The following is a 14,532-nucleotide window of genomic DNA, read 5'->3' as shown; positions in this document are numbered from 1 at the left end:
GCTGCCACACGGCGCCAGCAGGAGCGTCCCCTCGTCTTGCAGCCCAAAACCACCCGAGAGGCCTGAGGGGGGCTGTTGGGAGAGCTACAGCCCACGGGGACGGCAACACGTCCCTCTTTTATTTGCTGAGGTCAAAACCTAACACAGAAGACCCAAAATCCAAGGGTTTTCCCTTTTCTTGATTCTTACCTGTCAGTCATGTTATCTACTAAGAAAAATAAGGCTCTCAGTCAAGTTGTTTGAAGATCAAACTGCTTTTTATGAGAAGGGCTCACACATTTACAGCCTCTTCCCCGGCAATCGATACAGCTTTGTAAGGACGTGCTGCTCCGATCCCCCTGCAACTCTGCTCGCTGACATGGGAGAATACATGCTCGCCACGTGCCCTACTGAAAATAATGAGCTATTAACAGGCTGAGCCTCCTGTAAACACAAAACAAGCATGATTGGGACTCCTGGTCTGCGGGCCACAGAGGTGGTGAAGGGCCTAGAGGGCACGATGCACGAGGAGCGGCTGAGTCCCTTGGTTTGCTCAGCCCAGAGCAGAGCAGGCCGAGGGGAGGCCTCATGGCGGCCTGCAGCTCCCTCACGAGGGGAGCGGAGGGGCAGGCGCTGAGCTCTACTCTCTGGGGACAGCGACAGGACCCGAGGGAACGGCATGCAGCTGGGACAGGGGAGGGTCAGGCTGGGGGTTGGGGAAAGGTTCTGCACCCAGAGAGTGGTCAGGCACTGGGACAGGCTCTCCAGGGACGTGGTCAAGGCATGGAGCCTGTCAGAGCTCAAGCAGCATTTGGACAACGTGCTCAGACACATGGGCTGATTTTTGGGTGGTCCTGTGTGGAGCCAGGAGTCGGACTCGATGATCCTTGTGGGTCCCTTACAGCTCATGATATTCTATGATTTTATGTGTCCCTGCTTGCTCAGCTCTGTAATGCCTTTGTGAACAGCAGTCTGGGGTGTTTTGCGGTGGCGATCATCTACTACCTGCTCTGGGGTGACCCACGCTTCCGATGTGGATTACATGAGGGAGACAGACCTTCCTTCCTTCTTTGTGAAGGTACAAAGAATGGGACTCATGATTTTTCTCCTCTGCTAAGCATCTTCTCCAAGGCAGGGACCTGCAGACACCCGAAGTGCTCTGGCATCTCCTGCTTAGGAGCAGGGGTTTGGGAGCGAGCCATGGGCACTGCCCTAGGGATGAAACCCACGGGGCAGCAGGCTGCTCCGCACCGCCACAGCCGGCTCATCAGCAGAGGGCACTCAAATGCAAATATCTGCCAGCAGGGACTGCAACCGCCTAACTCATCTGGTAACTCATCCGCTGGGTGCAGTAACGCACACGCAGCACTCACTGGGAGGCAGCCCACTGAAGCATAAATCACAGCCTTTTTCCCCCCTCCCCATTTTTTTTTTCCATCCGGACATTTTTGCCACTGCCGACACGCAGCAGCTGAGCAGACTGCCAGGGCAAGGAAGGAACTGGAGGGATTTAAATGCCGCACGGTAGTTCGATCACACGGAGGTCTGGAACAGGCAGCTGACTACAGAGGCTCTGCCCAAGGAGCTGGCTGAGCTATCTGGAGGTGAAAACGCATGTACTTTAAACTGGTGCTGTGCAGTAAACCTGCACTGTGTACATAGATGAATTTGGTATCTGTTATCTACAGAGACATCTATCTGCAGATATGTCTCTATATAGATATGTAGCTATGTATTTATAGATAGCTATCTATACATAGATGAGTATTTTAACAAAAATGCCCCCACATTGCAATATATGAAGGAGTCATCGCCTGTCTCACACCTCTCCATCCACAGGTTACATCCACAGGGATCCTGCACAGTGTCTGGTGATTTCCTCCAGATTAACACTAGGGCTGCAGCACAGCTTTAGTGCCATCCACAGCCATATTTATCAGTGCTGCTTAACTCGCCTCAGGGAAGGAAAATCGCACTAAACCTGAAATAACCTGCCAGCTACAGACTCTGTCGTGTCCCACGCCACGCGCGCTGTCACACTACCCACGGGATGCATGTGTTACTCTGCGCGTACGCATGTCCTTGTCGAGCGCAGCAACGTATGGCTGTTTTTATGCTTTGAGCTCTATTCTAGACAGGAGATGCACCGGGACCTAACAGCGACACACGGGATTTCCCAGCTTCACCAGCTCCTGCCTGACCTCCTCAAATGAATGCTGTGGAGGTCACTGCTGCCATGCGTTCAGACGGCCCCGAGGAGCACGGAGCACGGGTTGAATATACCCTAACCCGAGCTCACAACCGCAGTTGTATCACACTGGTTTGGCTTGGGAGGGAGGAGGGGCATTTTTTTTTGTATTTTTTATGTTTTTGCTAAAAAAGCATGCTGCTGAATAAAACGCATAATGGTTGTGTAGGCTGGGCTTGGCTGGCAGGAGGCAGAGGACTGAATGCCACAGCTATTTCTCCGATAAAAATCACCCGATTGGTCTTTATCCAGGAGGCACACAAAGCCAACTCCCTCCAAGAGAGAACAGAAAATGCCGTTCCCAGGAGGGAGCTGAGCACTGCCATCCTTCCAGCCAAACGCACACCCCACCGCCCGGTGAGCCGGCCCCGTTTCTGGCCTCTCCTGAAAGGCACACACCTCACCGCCAGCCCCCTGCACACCTCAAAGCCTAGACAAAGCCAGGAGCTGGGAACTGAGTCCCCCAGGTGCCGCCGTCTTTTGGAGCTGGGCCAGCTGCTCCTCAGCCCCCAGCGATGCACCCACCTCCCCTCCACCCCTGTCTGCTCCTGTGCCCACCAGCAGCAGGATGACAGGGGACCCTGTCTGAAGTAGGACTTTAAATCTGCAAGATGCAGTTGAAAATTGAAATGAAAGATTCAAAGAGCTCTATTTGCCTCCTTTTCTCCCCGTTTTCTGCCCTCTCCCTCCCACTGTGAGCGCACGCTTCCCACGTTTCTCCAAGCCTGCAACTACTGTGTGTATTTACACTATCCAGATTTATTATTCATGCAAGGCAAGAGCACCAATTAATTAGGGCTGCATTTATATAACTCTGCAGGTAAAGCTATATGTAGATGCTTGTAACCAGAATGGGATCTTATTTGTGCCGCACAGGAAATGACAGGTTTTAAATATTGATGAGGGAAGACAAACGAAGGCAAAGCCCCCAGTGGGAAGGCCCTTGGGGGTCCGGCATGGAACAAGGACTTCAAAGGAGCAAGCTCTCTTTGCTGTACAGGACGCGTTTAGGAAGAGCAGCAACGGGAGAGCTGTTCAGGGTTAAAGCCTCCCCACGAACCACGCGGGCTCTGCGAGGCACTAACACCCGCAAGATGCAGCTCTCAGAAACCTCAGTGGCTGCTCCCAAGCAGAGCATGAGGCAGCAAAGAAGTGGAAGGGGAATTCCAAGTAACAAATGCAAACAAATATTCTAGGTGGTTGTGTTGTTGTGACAGGCTCATTTATCTAAGCCACCAGGGAAAGAGTGACTGTGCCTGGAACATCATCTTCCCTGACACACCAAGCACTGGAGCACAGAGAGGTGTTTTCCACTGGTAGAAAAACTGGGTCAGAACTTCCTACCACCGCAAATGGGGATGGGATACGCTCTGAACCACTGCAGGTTTTGTTTGGGTTCATCGTGAAGGAACATGACTGAGACTGTGTGCAGGAAGAGGCTCGTGCTTCAGAAACTATGAGGTCTGCAGGCTTTATAAACAAAAAACTAAAGAAATGTAAGGCTTAGTGCACACCTGTACTATAGGAGATGCTGTAATACAGCTTCCCTTCTATACGGGCATGCTGGCTGCTGCCAGGATCACTGCAATGTTACCACGAACCCTGTTACTATGAGAATGTTGTCCTAATGAAAACGTTCCTACAAGCTGTATGACACCTGCATATGCACCAGAAAACAATAAACAGAATTGTAGCTAGCCTAAGTTTACCTGTAATTAATTTCTGGAAACCTTTTGCATTGCTTTGTAAGCACTTGCAGTAGATGGGTAACATCTAGCAGAGCTGCAGCAAGTTTTTATCCACTGAACCTCCAGCTCTGTAGCTGCGCTGGCTGAAATGTCACATGTAAACAGCAAGGTGCTTAGATTTGCCTTGTGCGTTCCCTGTAAAGATCTGACCTTTGTTTTCTGCCTTAAAAGGAAAAAAAAATCCACAACACGACACAAAAATGAGGTTATGAAACCTCCCCTGACAACATTTGCCCACTGTTGCTACGGGGTCTGCGGAGAGATTTGTCCCGCAGTATCCCCAGTGCTCCCGCCCAGGACATGTGTTATTCCTCTAGCTCAGCTGGCGTTTCGGTGGTAAACCTGGTGCAGCAAGGCTCGTTCTGTGCCGGCAACACCTGGAGAGTCTATTAGGGGACTATATATATACGGAAAGACTAAAATACATTCAAGCCAACTCGCCATTCTGCATTACACAAATACTGCTTTCCTGAGTGCTCTCTGATCTATCGATACTCTTCAGTTCCCTAATTTTTGTGTTCTTGCAGTTAGTTCTGATGCACAGTTTGAATTCATCACACAACAAACTTTCTGCATGAGGGATGACCGAGCTGCAATCCTACTCCCTGTGATCCAGGGAAGATGAGCCTCAGCACATCCCCCTTTTGCCTACGGCCATGCTTGCTTTCCTTCTAGAAGAACAACTTTGGGCCCAACACTTTGGATCAACACATTTCTGATCTAAACCGGAAAATGGCTTGGGAATTGCACCGTAATTCAGAGCAACTGCCTCTCCCCCAAGTCTGCACAAGCGAGCAGCTGGGGAGCACCTGTAACCTTGGCCCTGCAGCCCCGCGGAGCCCTGCCTGCACCCTTACCACACACCCCTGGCCCCGGGGCATCCACTGACTTTCTGCCAATCTCCAGCACAAGTCAGCTCTGAGCATTTTTGAGCTTCACCTCCTTCTAAGTCAAAGCTTTTGGTACCGCACTTGGGGCCAGCTGACGCACGCAGTCAGCCTGACCACGTCCGTGGTGTTTTACTACGAGTCGGAGCTCTTCCTATAAACATGGTACCGTGTCTGGCAGGATTAAACAGGCTGACCTAGGTACCCCAAAAGCCACCAGCTCCAAGTGTTTATTTGTCCCAGCTGCTTTATTGGGTTTTAAAGGTCAGCTTTATTTTGAAAATGTAGTAATCTGAGTCTTCCACTGGTCCCTCTTCCCAGAGATCTGTGGGTACGGCGCTGCCCGTTAGAGGTATGGGCACTGACCACACCGCATCTTAGTCAGACCGTGAAGTATCACAGAAGAAACCCTGGTCCCATTAACCAGAATAAATCCAGAGCCGAGACTCAACAACTAAAGTTAGTGCAAAGCTACTGTGAGAAGAGCCAGAGAGGCCAAAAGGAAACCGCCTGGCTGCTGCCGAAGCGTTCGGGTACCGCTGTGATGAGACTGAGCCGGACCAGCGCTGCTCTCTGGAGCAGAAATGCAGCAAGAGAGCAGCAGTGCGCTGGGTGCCTCCGGGCACTGACCTCGATACCGAATTCGGCACAGCTGTGACAGCCACCGTCTGGTAGCCTCTGCCCGGCCACCAGGCGCACACCGCCCCGAAGTGTCTGGGGAGAACGTAAATACCAAACTACAACCATCGCTGGTGCCAGAATTAGCGGCAGGAGCAGTCTGACCAAGGACAGGCTGCCCTGGGACGTGAGTGCCACTGGGTGGAGGGGACGCCCACGCTGCTGGGGACACCGCAGCTGCCAGCACACAGCTCCCTGCTCCGTCCTAATCCTAACTGATCGTGCTGGTGGCTCTGTGCTGGGCCGGACAGAGGATGCCTTTCAGTTACCATCCCACTGTCCTTCCCAGTTGTCCAACACAGCAGGAGAGCAAAAATACCTTTTCTCTCGTGGCCTGCTTTGCTCCAGCTGAAATCTCCCTTTCAATTTAGATCTGAACACTGTAAGGCAGCTGGAAAGAAGGTAATGGGCAAAGAGCCCAGGGGGCTGTTAGAGTCATTGGAAACAGAGGCATTGATTTTAAATACTGGCCATGGTGGCTTTAGCTTGCAATGACATGGGGGAAAGGGCAGAGCAGGCTGGGGCTGTGCCTCGGCAGCCTGGGGCAGAGCTGCCAGCTTAGCGAGGGGATTAGTCCTCCATCAAAACCTGCCTGAGGAGCGCAGGCAAAGAGAGAGAACAATTTTCTTCTATGTGAAGAGAACATATTAATACAGTGGCAAGTATTGTATTCATTACAGGATTTCAGCTAATCTGGTGTCTGCTTTTATCCTGCTGTTGTTCCACTTCTGTACTGCTTCCAGCAAGCACACTCTGACAATGGCAGATCCAGGCTTCCTTACGATAGTCCTTAGATAAACATTTATCGGTGCAGAGGATTTCGGGGTGCGTGCATGTGCAAACCTTGTCATCTCACCAGCTTTGTGAACCGTGCAGGAAGCAAGAAAAGCCTAACTTGCAACGTATTGAACACAGAACGCTCTGCACACTGACAACATGACAGACCTACATATTTACCAGACTGAAAAAAGCTCAGCCTGTGCTTAGCCAGTGCTGGTTTTCGCCTCAAAGAGAGCCACAGCAGGACCACCTTGACAGAGGGCCACACATTGCTCACACATCACGTGCAGTCAGCTGCCTGAAATTCCTTCTCATCTAAGCTTCCAGCCCAGGGGCATTACCCGGCCCACAGGAACCCAGTCTAGGGAGACCCAGGGTAAACAAAACAGATGCTGTGGCTCAGTCAAACTAAGGGGGCGGGTGCTCTGTTGGCCCATTTACTGCAAGACTTTTTTCAGACATATTGGTGACCTCTTCAGAAAGCTAATTTAATCACCCTTAACACATAAAGCCTTCAATCAGATGTTTGGGATGAGCTTGTGTGAGTCAATGGGTCTCTTTGACCAAAACCACATCAATAAACTACAAGCAAAAGAAAACCCCTTATTCTTTTGTGGACTTTTACAACCCAGGAACAGTGAGTAAAGCCAAAAGCGAGCACTTCCTTACAGAGCCAGGCCGTGCCACTCACCAACACCCAGGGACACCCAGTGAAATACTGCAGCTGGATTTTAAATGGGGTGGATAATTTTATGACCAATCGTATTTGTAGCTGGTATGTTAAGACAAGGGTAATGAAATCTTATGCTTCGGGGCACAGGGATCGTTGCTCAAGTCAGGCAGGCATCTGCTCCTCCCCCAAAAGAGAAACTGTAATTGGCAGGGCTAAAAGGACCAAGGCTGAAATTAGGGATTAAATGGGACATAAGTGGTGCATGGATGTGGGGAAAGGGTGAATGGAGTTTTTCAGCTTCTTCCCAAGTACCCCGGTCCACAGCAAAAAATAAAGACAATGAATGTGACAGACATCTGTCCTGAGTTTTGCCCATGTGGACTGAGTACAGCTATCACACCGATACAGGACTAACTGTGCTCAGCAGTCCCAGGAACCCTTCTGAGGTTGGTATTTAAAGGGTTTCCTCATAGAGAACAAGCTCTGTTACCTCCACAAGGGCTGGCAACACTCGCGTGTGCTGAGGAGAGCAGCTGGAGGTAGGTACACAAAAAGCACGAACAGGGGGTTTTGTTCAGTGTAACAAAACGTCTGAGTTTACCAACCACAAAGGTTAGGAAATGATTGTCAAACAGGCTGAAAGCAGCCACCGGGACCTGCTACCAGAAACCCCGCTGCTCAGCTCCCCGTATCGGCTCAAGGCTGGCCAGTTACCTCCTCTAGCCTTCGCCTCTGCTCCTTCTGCTCCTCGATCCGCTTCTGCCGCTCGGCCAGCAGCTGCCGCTTGTGCTCCTCGTTCTCCCGCTGCTGCTGCTCCAGCTGCTGCCGCCGCAGCGCCTCCGAGCGCTCCTTGTTGGCCAGCTGCAGCCGCAGGAAGTCCCGTCTCAGCGTTGACTCTCCAGGCAGGTTTAGGATGGAGCTGCACGGGAGAAAAGCACCACAGAAGGTCCCATGCACATCCTTAAGGCTTCTTCACATGCATTCATCTGTTGCGACCCTCACTCCCATGGCTGTGCACCCCCAAAGCACCCAGGCATGCCCGGACAGCAGGGATGGAGGGAAGGGGGTGCCACAAGCATCAGGGAAGTGCAGGAGGCACTGTGCCAGGTGGAACATGAGTTTCACAACATCTCAGCACCCTCCCTTCCTTTTTTTTTTCTTTTCTTCTTAAATAGAAGCCCTGAAGAAGACAAGATGTGTGGACGTATGTCCTGGCAGGCCAGCCCAGACCACAGAGCATGCTTGCTCTACTTACAGCTCACTGACAATTTATTTGCTGAAGATTTCTTTTACAGTAAGTTTCTCACCAAAGTCCCTTGTGCTGCAGTGGCACGCACTATATTTAGCTGTTCACAAAGCACATTTAGCATGAATCATTGCCAGCTATTAAAATACTACATTATCTCAGGGAAATAATGGAATAATCTGATACTAATTACAATGAGACTGAAAAATGTCATAAAAGAAAGTTCCAGATCTATTGTGCTTGCAGCATCACTGGGAAGGTTTCATGGTGAAAAGTTGCATGGAAACAGGGAGGCAGATACACTTGGATATAAGGAAGCACATTTTCAAGAAGCTTCTTTAATTTCACCCCACATTTTTCCACATCTAAATACCCATAGGGGCAGTTCCTTACAGCACAGTTCAGGCGAGCATACCCATCTGTGTGTGAGCAAATGATTCTGCACGTGAAAGCTGAGCAGCGAGCTCTGCACATCCAGTTTTATATCCCACAAGCTGATGTGTGCAAGCAAGGCCTTTTGCACATGCAGCCCATGAAGAAAAAGCTGCAGGAGCCTTTCTAGACCCAGACTAGCAAATACAGGGTAAGAAAAAAGAGTGTAATTCCTCATCAATATGACTGTGCTGGCTCTGCTGAATTATGGTCAATATATTTAACGAGGTAATTTCTGCAGCAGTTGGGAAAACATCGTATGAGAAAGAAAACAGCACTACGGCAAACCAGAGTGGTACAGGACTGGTGTAAACGGGGGGCACCTAGAGTCCATGCTACGTTTCACAGCAGGAAGGGATGATGCTGATGCATCCCGGATGATCTGCATCCCATGGGCACCCTGCCCTGGTACCCACGCCATCCCACCCTGCCTGCCCATGTCACCCCTGAGAGCACAGCAGCTCTAATGGCACGGAGCAGGGCTGCCTACCAGGGCGCAGCATACCAAGGGGACCTGCCGCATTCCTGTGACAGTACCGGGCTGCACTGCAGTCCCACAGCAAATGAGGTATCCGGGTCTTCTTCCCAGGCTTTCAGCCAAGGTGATCTGCAGCATCAGCTTAATTCCCACCCACCACCTAACAGGGGGAATATACTTTGTTCTGCCAGGGAATGGGACTCAGTGATCAAACTGTCCTTTTTCCATTTCTAGTTCATATGAGCCTGTAATGCAAGCCAACTTCACACAGAGTTAAAGAGACACAAGGGTAGAAACAAAATGTTAATTTTTACCTGGGCTCTCCAGAGTCATTCTCTTCCTCCTCCTCCTCACTTCCACTGTACTCGTACTCTGTCTCATCTAGGAACATAATTGCTTATCAGTGCCCTTTACTGGACTCATCTGTTTTTCTGATGGCTGAAAACCCCAGAGCTCTGAGGGAGAACAGAAAACTCATTTTTTTCTGGCACGAAAAAGAATACCCAGCATTGTTTCCGTCCACTTGCTGATGTTAGGGGGGCTGCAAGGCCGGGAAAGCTTTATTGGTCTCCCTGGCGCCTTTCATGCTCGGCATGCCAGAAAGAGGGCTGCAGTCCTGGCTGCAGTGGGCGACAGCCTCCAGCAATCACGAACTCAAAGCAAAGACGAAAAGTAATCATAAAATAAAGATATACCCCAATGCAGCAAAAACCCTCTTCAGAAGAGTTCTTGCAAGCGAGGTGCACCACAGGCAATGGAAGGTGGGGTTTAACTATTGCTCTGAAGGTGAGAACTTCTCTCTCCCTAAATATACACTCTTCCTATGCAAACACGTATATTTTCCAGGCAATGAAGACATCTACATAAAAGCCCAACTGCAATGTTGTGCTACACACTGTGATTTCTATTGGGATATCATCTTTATCAGATGAAGGGGATGATAGTAAAAGAAAGGCTTGCGTTTATCCAATTACTCTCCATCTCTAGGGTACAACCTTCATTTGCCAGACTAAACACATTTAATACTTCACTAAGATCCAGCTTTATTGTTTTGATTATAGTGAAATCTATTACAAGGGGCTGGAAGGTACACATGAAAAATTAATATTGCTACCAATAAGAAGGGAAATAGCAATATATATTAATTTGTTGAATTCTACAAATGAGCTCTCAAATTAAAATTCAGCTCACAAGCAACAGAGTACTTTAACAAGTTTCTTCAGCTATCTGATCTTCCTTTCAGAGGACTTTGATAGGGCCTGGAGAGTTCACTGAAAACATTCAGTTTAATAGGTTACTGCTAGTCAATGGAATTGCTTTGGGGCAAGGGTCTTATCTGGATGTTCATTTGCACAACTCTGCTCGTCGCTAGTGCAGCAAAAATGTCACGCAGATCAACAGACTTAAAGTAAGGGACCTGGGAAAATTCAGCTTAGCAGTTTCTCCCTCCCACACGTTTATATGTAGGTACACACACGTACGTTTTATACACACATTTTAATGAATCAAAGCTTAAATGTTCCATGTGGAAATTACCACCTGGACAAAAAAGACACTATTTTTCATCAGAGAAAAAAGATTTAAAAACACCAATTAGCTCTAATGACAATCACCTGTAGCCTTTATGAACATCACCTGTTTTGTTACAGATACTTATTTTCATTTCAGCTCTGGTTATGACTGAGAGGAATCAAACCAAACAAAATAATTGGACCTTACAACCGTAACAAGACGGTTCACACAGGACGACCATGCCTACTTAACTCAACCTGTTTGGGAAGAAATTTAGCCACCTGAGTAAGGGAAACTGACACTGAGACTGCAAGCAGCCTGGTCCTTTTTTACCTTTCTCTTTCTACCCACATGCTTCTCCTGCACTGATAGACCTTGGTCTACATGAGGGATCTCCAAGGACATGCAAAAGTCAGTGACTGCCCGGAGAGAAGCTTCTCCACTAACCTTTCTCGCCTCGCTTCTTTTTAGTCCTGTCGATGTGGTCCTTGAGCTGGATGCGGACCTGCCTTTCATTGGGCTGGTCTCTGATGAAGGGGTGCTTCATCAGCTGCTCCGTGGTTGGTCTCTGGCTGTGGTTCTTCACCAGGCAGCTCTCAATGAAGGACTGAAACTTTTTAGACCTGGCCCAGGACAGAAAAGGAAGATAAGGGGGAAAAAAAAAAACCAAACAACAATTAACAACATCGATTCTTGTATTACAAAGTGAGAAACCTGTGGGTATTTGAGAACACTGCTCAGATGCTACATTACTCTTGCTCAGATGCAGCCTTCTGAGAGGATTCAGGCAACTTCCCTGTTGACACTTAGCACGGTCTCAAAGCTGCACCATCACAAGTGACGTTTATCATTCTGTCCTCTCCTACTCTTCCCATGCATGCTGTTATCTACAGTTTTGCAGGTGTGATTAGGGGAAAACACCATTCTGCTGATCCTGGGAACCATCCGTATAACTGGGGAATGACCAAAGCCAAATGGCATCACTGGCAACCAACAAAATGCATGGAAATGTTCCTCCTCCCTTCCCTTTGACCTCTGAAGTGCAGATAAGAATCAAGAGACCACACATACAGACATAAATACCATTCCTTAAAGGATTGTTACTCAGACTTTTGTGGCCCTGGGCTGCATTACAAGAGATGTAACTTTCTGAAAACCAGTGGGACAAGCTAGGTTGAGCATTTTTATTTATTATTTAAGATTTGACCACCCAATATCACATCGCTTCTTAAAGCTCAGGGCCCACAGAACCTCTGAGCGATGCTGGATGAGCCCTAACGGTGTTACTGCTCCACAGTGACCCACCAACTCTTGGGGTCCACCATACCCCAGTGTCCCCAAGGCGAATGGGACGTGCCCTTCCCACAGCACGGCTCGGTGAGACCCCTCCTCACCAGCAAACAGTTAGATTCGATCTCAGCCAAAACAATTTCAGCCAAATCTTTAATAAACAAATTTCTCTTAGTCTCAAGTTTTTACATATCGAAAGTTTTGCTGGAACTAATTTCGCCACATAATAAACCCAAGAGAACAGGGATTTACAAGAGGGATGTTGACAGGCCACTACGCTGTATGTTGCTTCAGCAAATGGGAAAATGAGTGCAAATTAATGTCAGAAGCCAACAGATACTACAGAATTGCATTGAGAAATAAAACAATAAGCTTTCAGGGATTTTACTTTTAAGCTGTCAGACTAAAAGTGATTTATCTTTTAAGTGCTAATCCATACAAATTGAGATGCAAAAACAAAATACACTACTGGATCCAATTAAATCCTCCCTCCAGCTTTATTAATGAGCCAATCTTCCTTCTGCACCTTGCCTCAAGAAACCCAGTGTCTCTGTGTATTCCACAAGGGCATGTCCATGTGATGCTCTAAAAACACACCTCTAAAAAATGATTCTCCTCTCAGTCTGAACCTAGAGAGGCTCCAGTTATGGGCGCACAGCCCAGTGTGCCCTCAGATGTGGTCGAGATGAAGTAGTTTAAAAATTATCCTTCAGCAAACGATGGGTTTGTCCATCTCCTAGGGCTCCGATGCAGTATTTGCAGAGGGATGCAGGACACAGCTCTGTGCCCAGCCTGGCTCTGTCGGCAGCTGGCTAAGCCAAGAACCAACCTTGCGCCTCACCAAGCTGTTGTGACAAGTTTCCATCTGCAGCAGCTAGAATCAAACCCAACTCAGCATTGCACAAAATGCCCCGGGAGCCTGCAGGTGCTCGGCACTCTTTCCCAAAAAGGCAGCAGACAAGAGGTTTCTTTCTCCCTGGCTCCGATTCAGGGTGACACCTTCACACGGCTCATCGCCTCCCCCGGCGCAAGCCAGCCTATCTGCACAGCCACACGCACTGCCGCTCCTCCAGCTCCCGGGGTTTGCAAAGCTTAAATCAATGTTTGCAAAGGCTTTCCAGCTTCTTGGATGAAAAGTGCTATTGCAGTGCAAATATCACTTCATTAACAAAGAGGTTTTGTCATTTCCTATAAGGCAGGGTTAGGAAGTGTTTATGGTAATGGCATCAGTAAAGTTCACGTAGATTTTACCTGTGAAATGCAGGAGAAAGGAAATAAAGCTTCATTGCTGGCTGGTTTTAATTGGAAGAGAAAAGGATACCAAAGAGTCTTTAAATTCACAGGAGCACAGCAATGCTTTAAAAGCAAGTTCAAGGATCTAGCAAGCAATAAAAATATTTTCCTCTCTAGGATTTTCAATTGGGCAGCTCCTGTGCTGCTGCTACCTGTCAGCTGCTTTCATCGTATTATCCTCAGAGGTGCTGCAGTCTGTTAACTGTCTCTTTTACATAAAAAAGATGATCTTCCTACCTTGGGTACTCTCATGTGTTGCCGCACACAGAAGCAAAAACAAGCCCAGACCCAAAGAAAAAAGGAAGGATGCAGAAAGGAGGAGCTGGCAGGCAGGCTGTGTGATCTGAACCCTTCTCTATTTTGTTTTTCTCTTGAGATTTGTTTTTCTGAAAAACAGCCCACTGGCAGCTAGAGAGCCGCTGTGAGAGCCTGGTCAAGCATCTCCTCTCCTGATACGTCTTGCAGAGCTCTGGGCCCCAACCTGACCAGGCCCAACACCTCTGGCTGAGAAATGAGTCAAGGACAGGACACGAGCAAAGCCCGAGCTCAAACAGCCAACTGCTCGGGCTGCTCAGGGCTGAGCTGTGCAACCAAGCAGAGGAGCAAAGCTTAGGACACGGAAATCTGAGAGAGAGCCACCTGCCACACACAGGAGGGGAAGGTGGTGTCGAGCAATACCCTGGCTGCTGCAAAACGCATCAAAGCATCTCAGGCACTTACTGAGGGGGAAATAAAACATAACGACCACCCCGGTTCAGTTTTTACCTTAAGAAGATGGGGAAAATAGTCTGCTCAAAGCCTGCTTTTGTCAGCTGCCTTCTGTCTGGAGGCTGAGAAAGCCTTTGCTGAATAAACAGCATATTTGTATGAAAAATAAACTCTGAAGTCTTACAATCCATTTTGCGCTGTAGCAGTGTAGCATAATGGAGTAGGAGACTGGTGATCTGGCAGAAAACAAGTGCCTAAGCTGTTTTCTCAGCTCTCTATCTAATGGCATACTAAAAACACTGTGCAAGGAGGGAGCACCTTCGATACCCTCTGGCAGAGGTAGCGAGGAAAGGCCCCTCTTGTCCTGGTTTTGCACTGGAACGTCTGAGGATGGGGCTGACAAAACGAAGTCATCTCTTGCTAAAGCCTGGGTGAGTTTTTAGGGGTCTGACCCCAAAACTCCCCCACCATGCCTCTCCCCTCCCAGCAACAGCACACCTCCTGCTTTGGCACCAAGTCTATTCAGTTCCTGCCAATTACTCTGCTGCCTTTTTCTTTACGTTTTCGAAAAGATAACATG

The 14,532-nt window shown here is 48.7% G+C and overlaps 1 protein-coding gene across 5 annotated transcripts in view; it reads right to left on the bottom strand.

Annotated features, from left to right (window-relative positions):
• The window catches only part of TNIK (TRAF2 and NCK interacting kinase), a 156,934-nt gene that overhangs the window by 40,709 nt on the left and 101,693 nt on the right, over nucleotides 1–14,532 (bottom strand). For all 5 annotated transcript variants that reach the window (XM_067001986.1, XM_067001987.1, XM_013174723.3 and 2 more), the window contains exons 10-12: nucleotides 11,109–11,284; nucleotides 9,464–9,530; nucleotides 7,708–7,912 (exon numbers count right to left, since the gene is read on the bottom strand). In XM_067001986.1, the coding sequence (XP_066858087.1) occupies nucleotides 7,708–7,912; nucleotides 9,464–9,530; nucleotides 11,109–11,284 (448 nt within the window). The remainder of the gene's footprint in view (nucleotides 1–7,707; nucleotides 7,913–9,463; nucleotides 9,531–11,108; nucleotides 11,285–14,532) is intronic.

Source organism: Anser cygnoides, chromosome 9, assembly GCF_040182565.1.
Source record: "Anser cygnoides isolate HZ-2024a breed goose chromosome 9, Taihu_goose_T2T_genome, whole genome shotgun sequence".
NCBI lineage: Eukaryota > Metazoa > Chordata > Aves > Anseriformes > Anatidae > Anser > Anser cygnoides.
The sequence above is the reverse complement of the archived record's forward strand: the minus strand, read 5'-3'. Positions and strand labels throughout refer to the sequence as shown.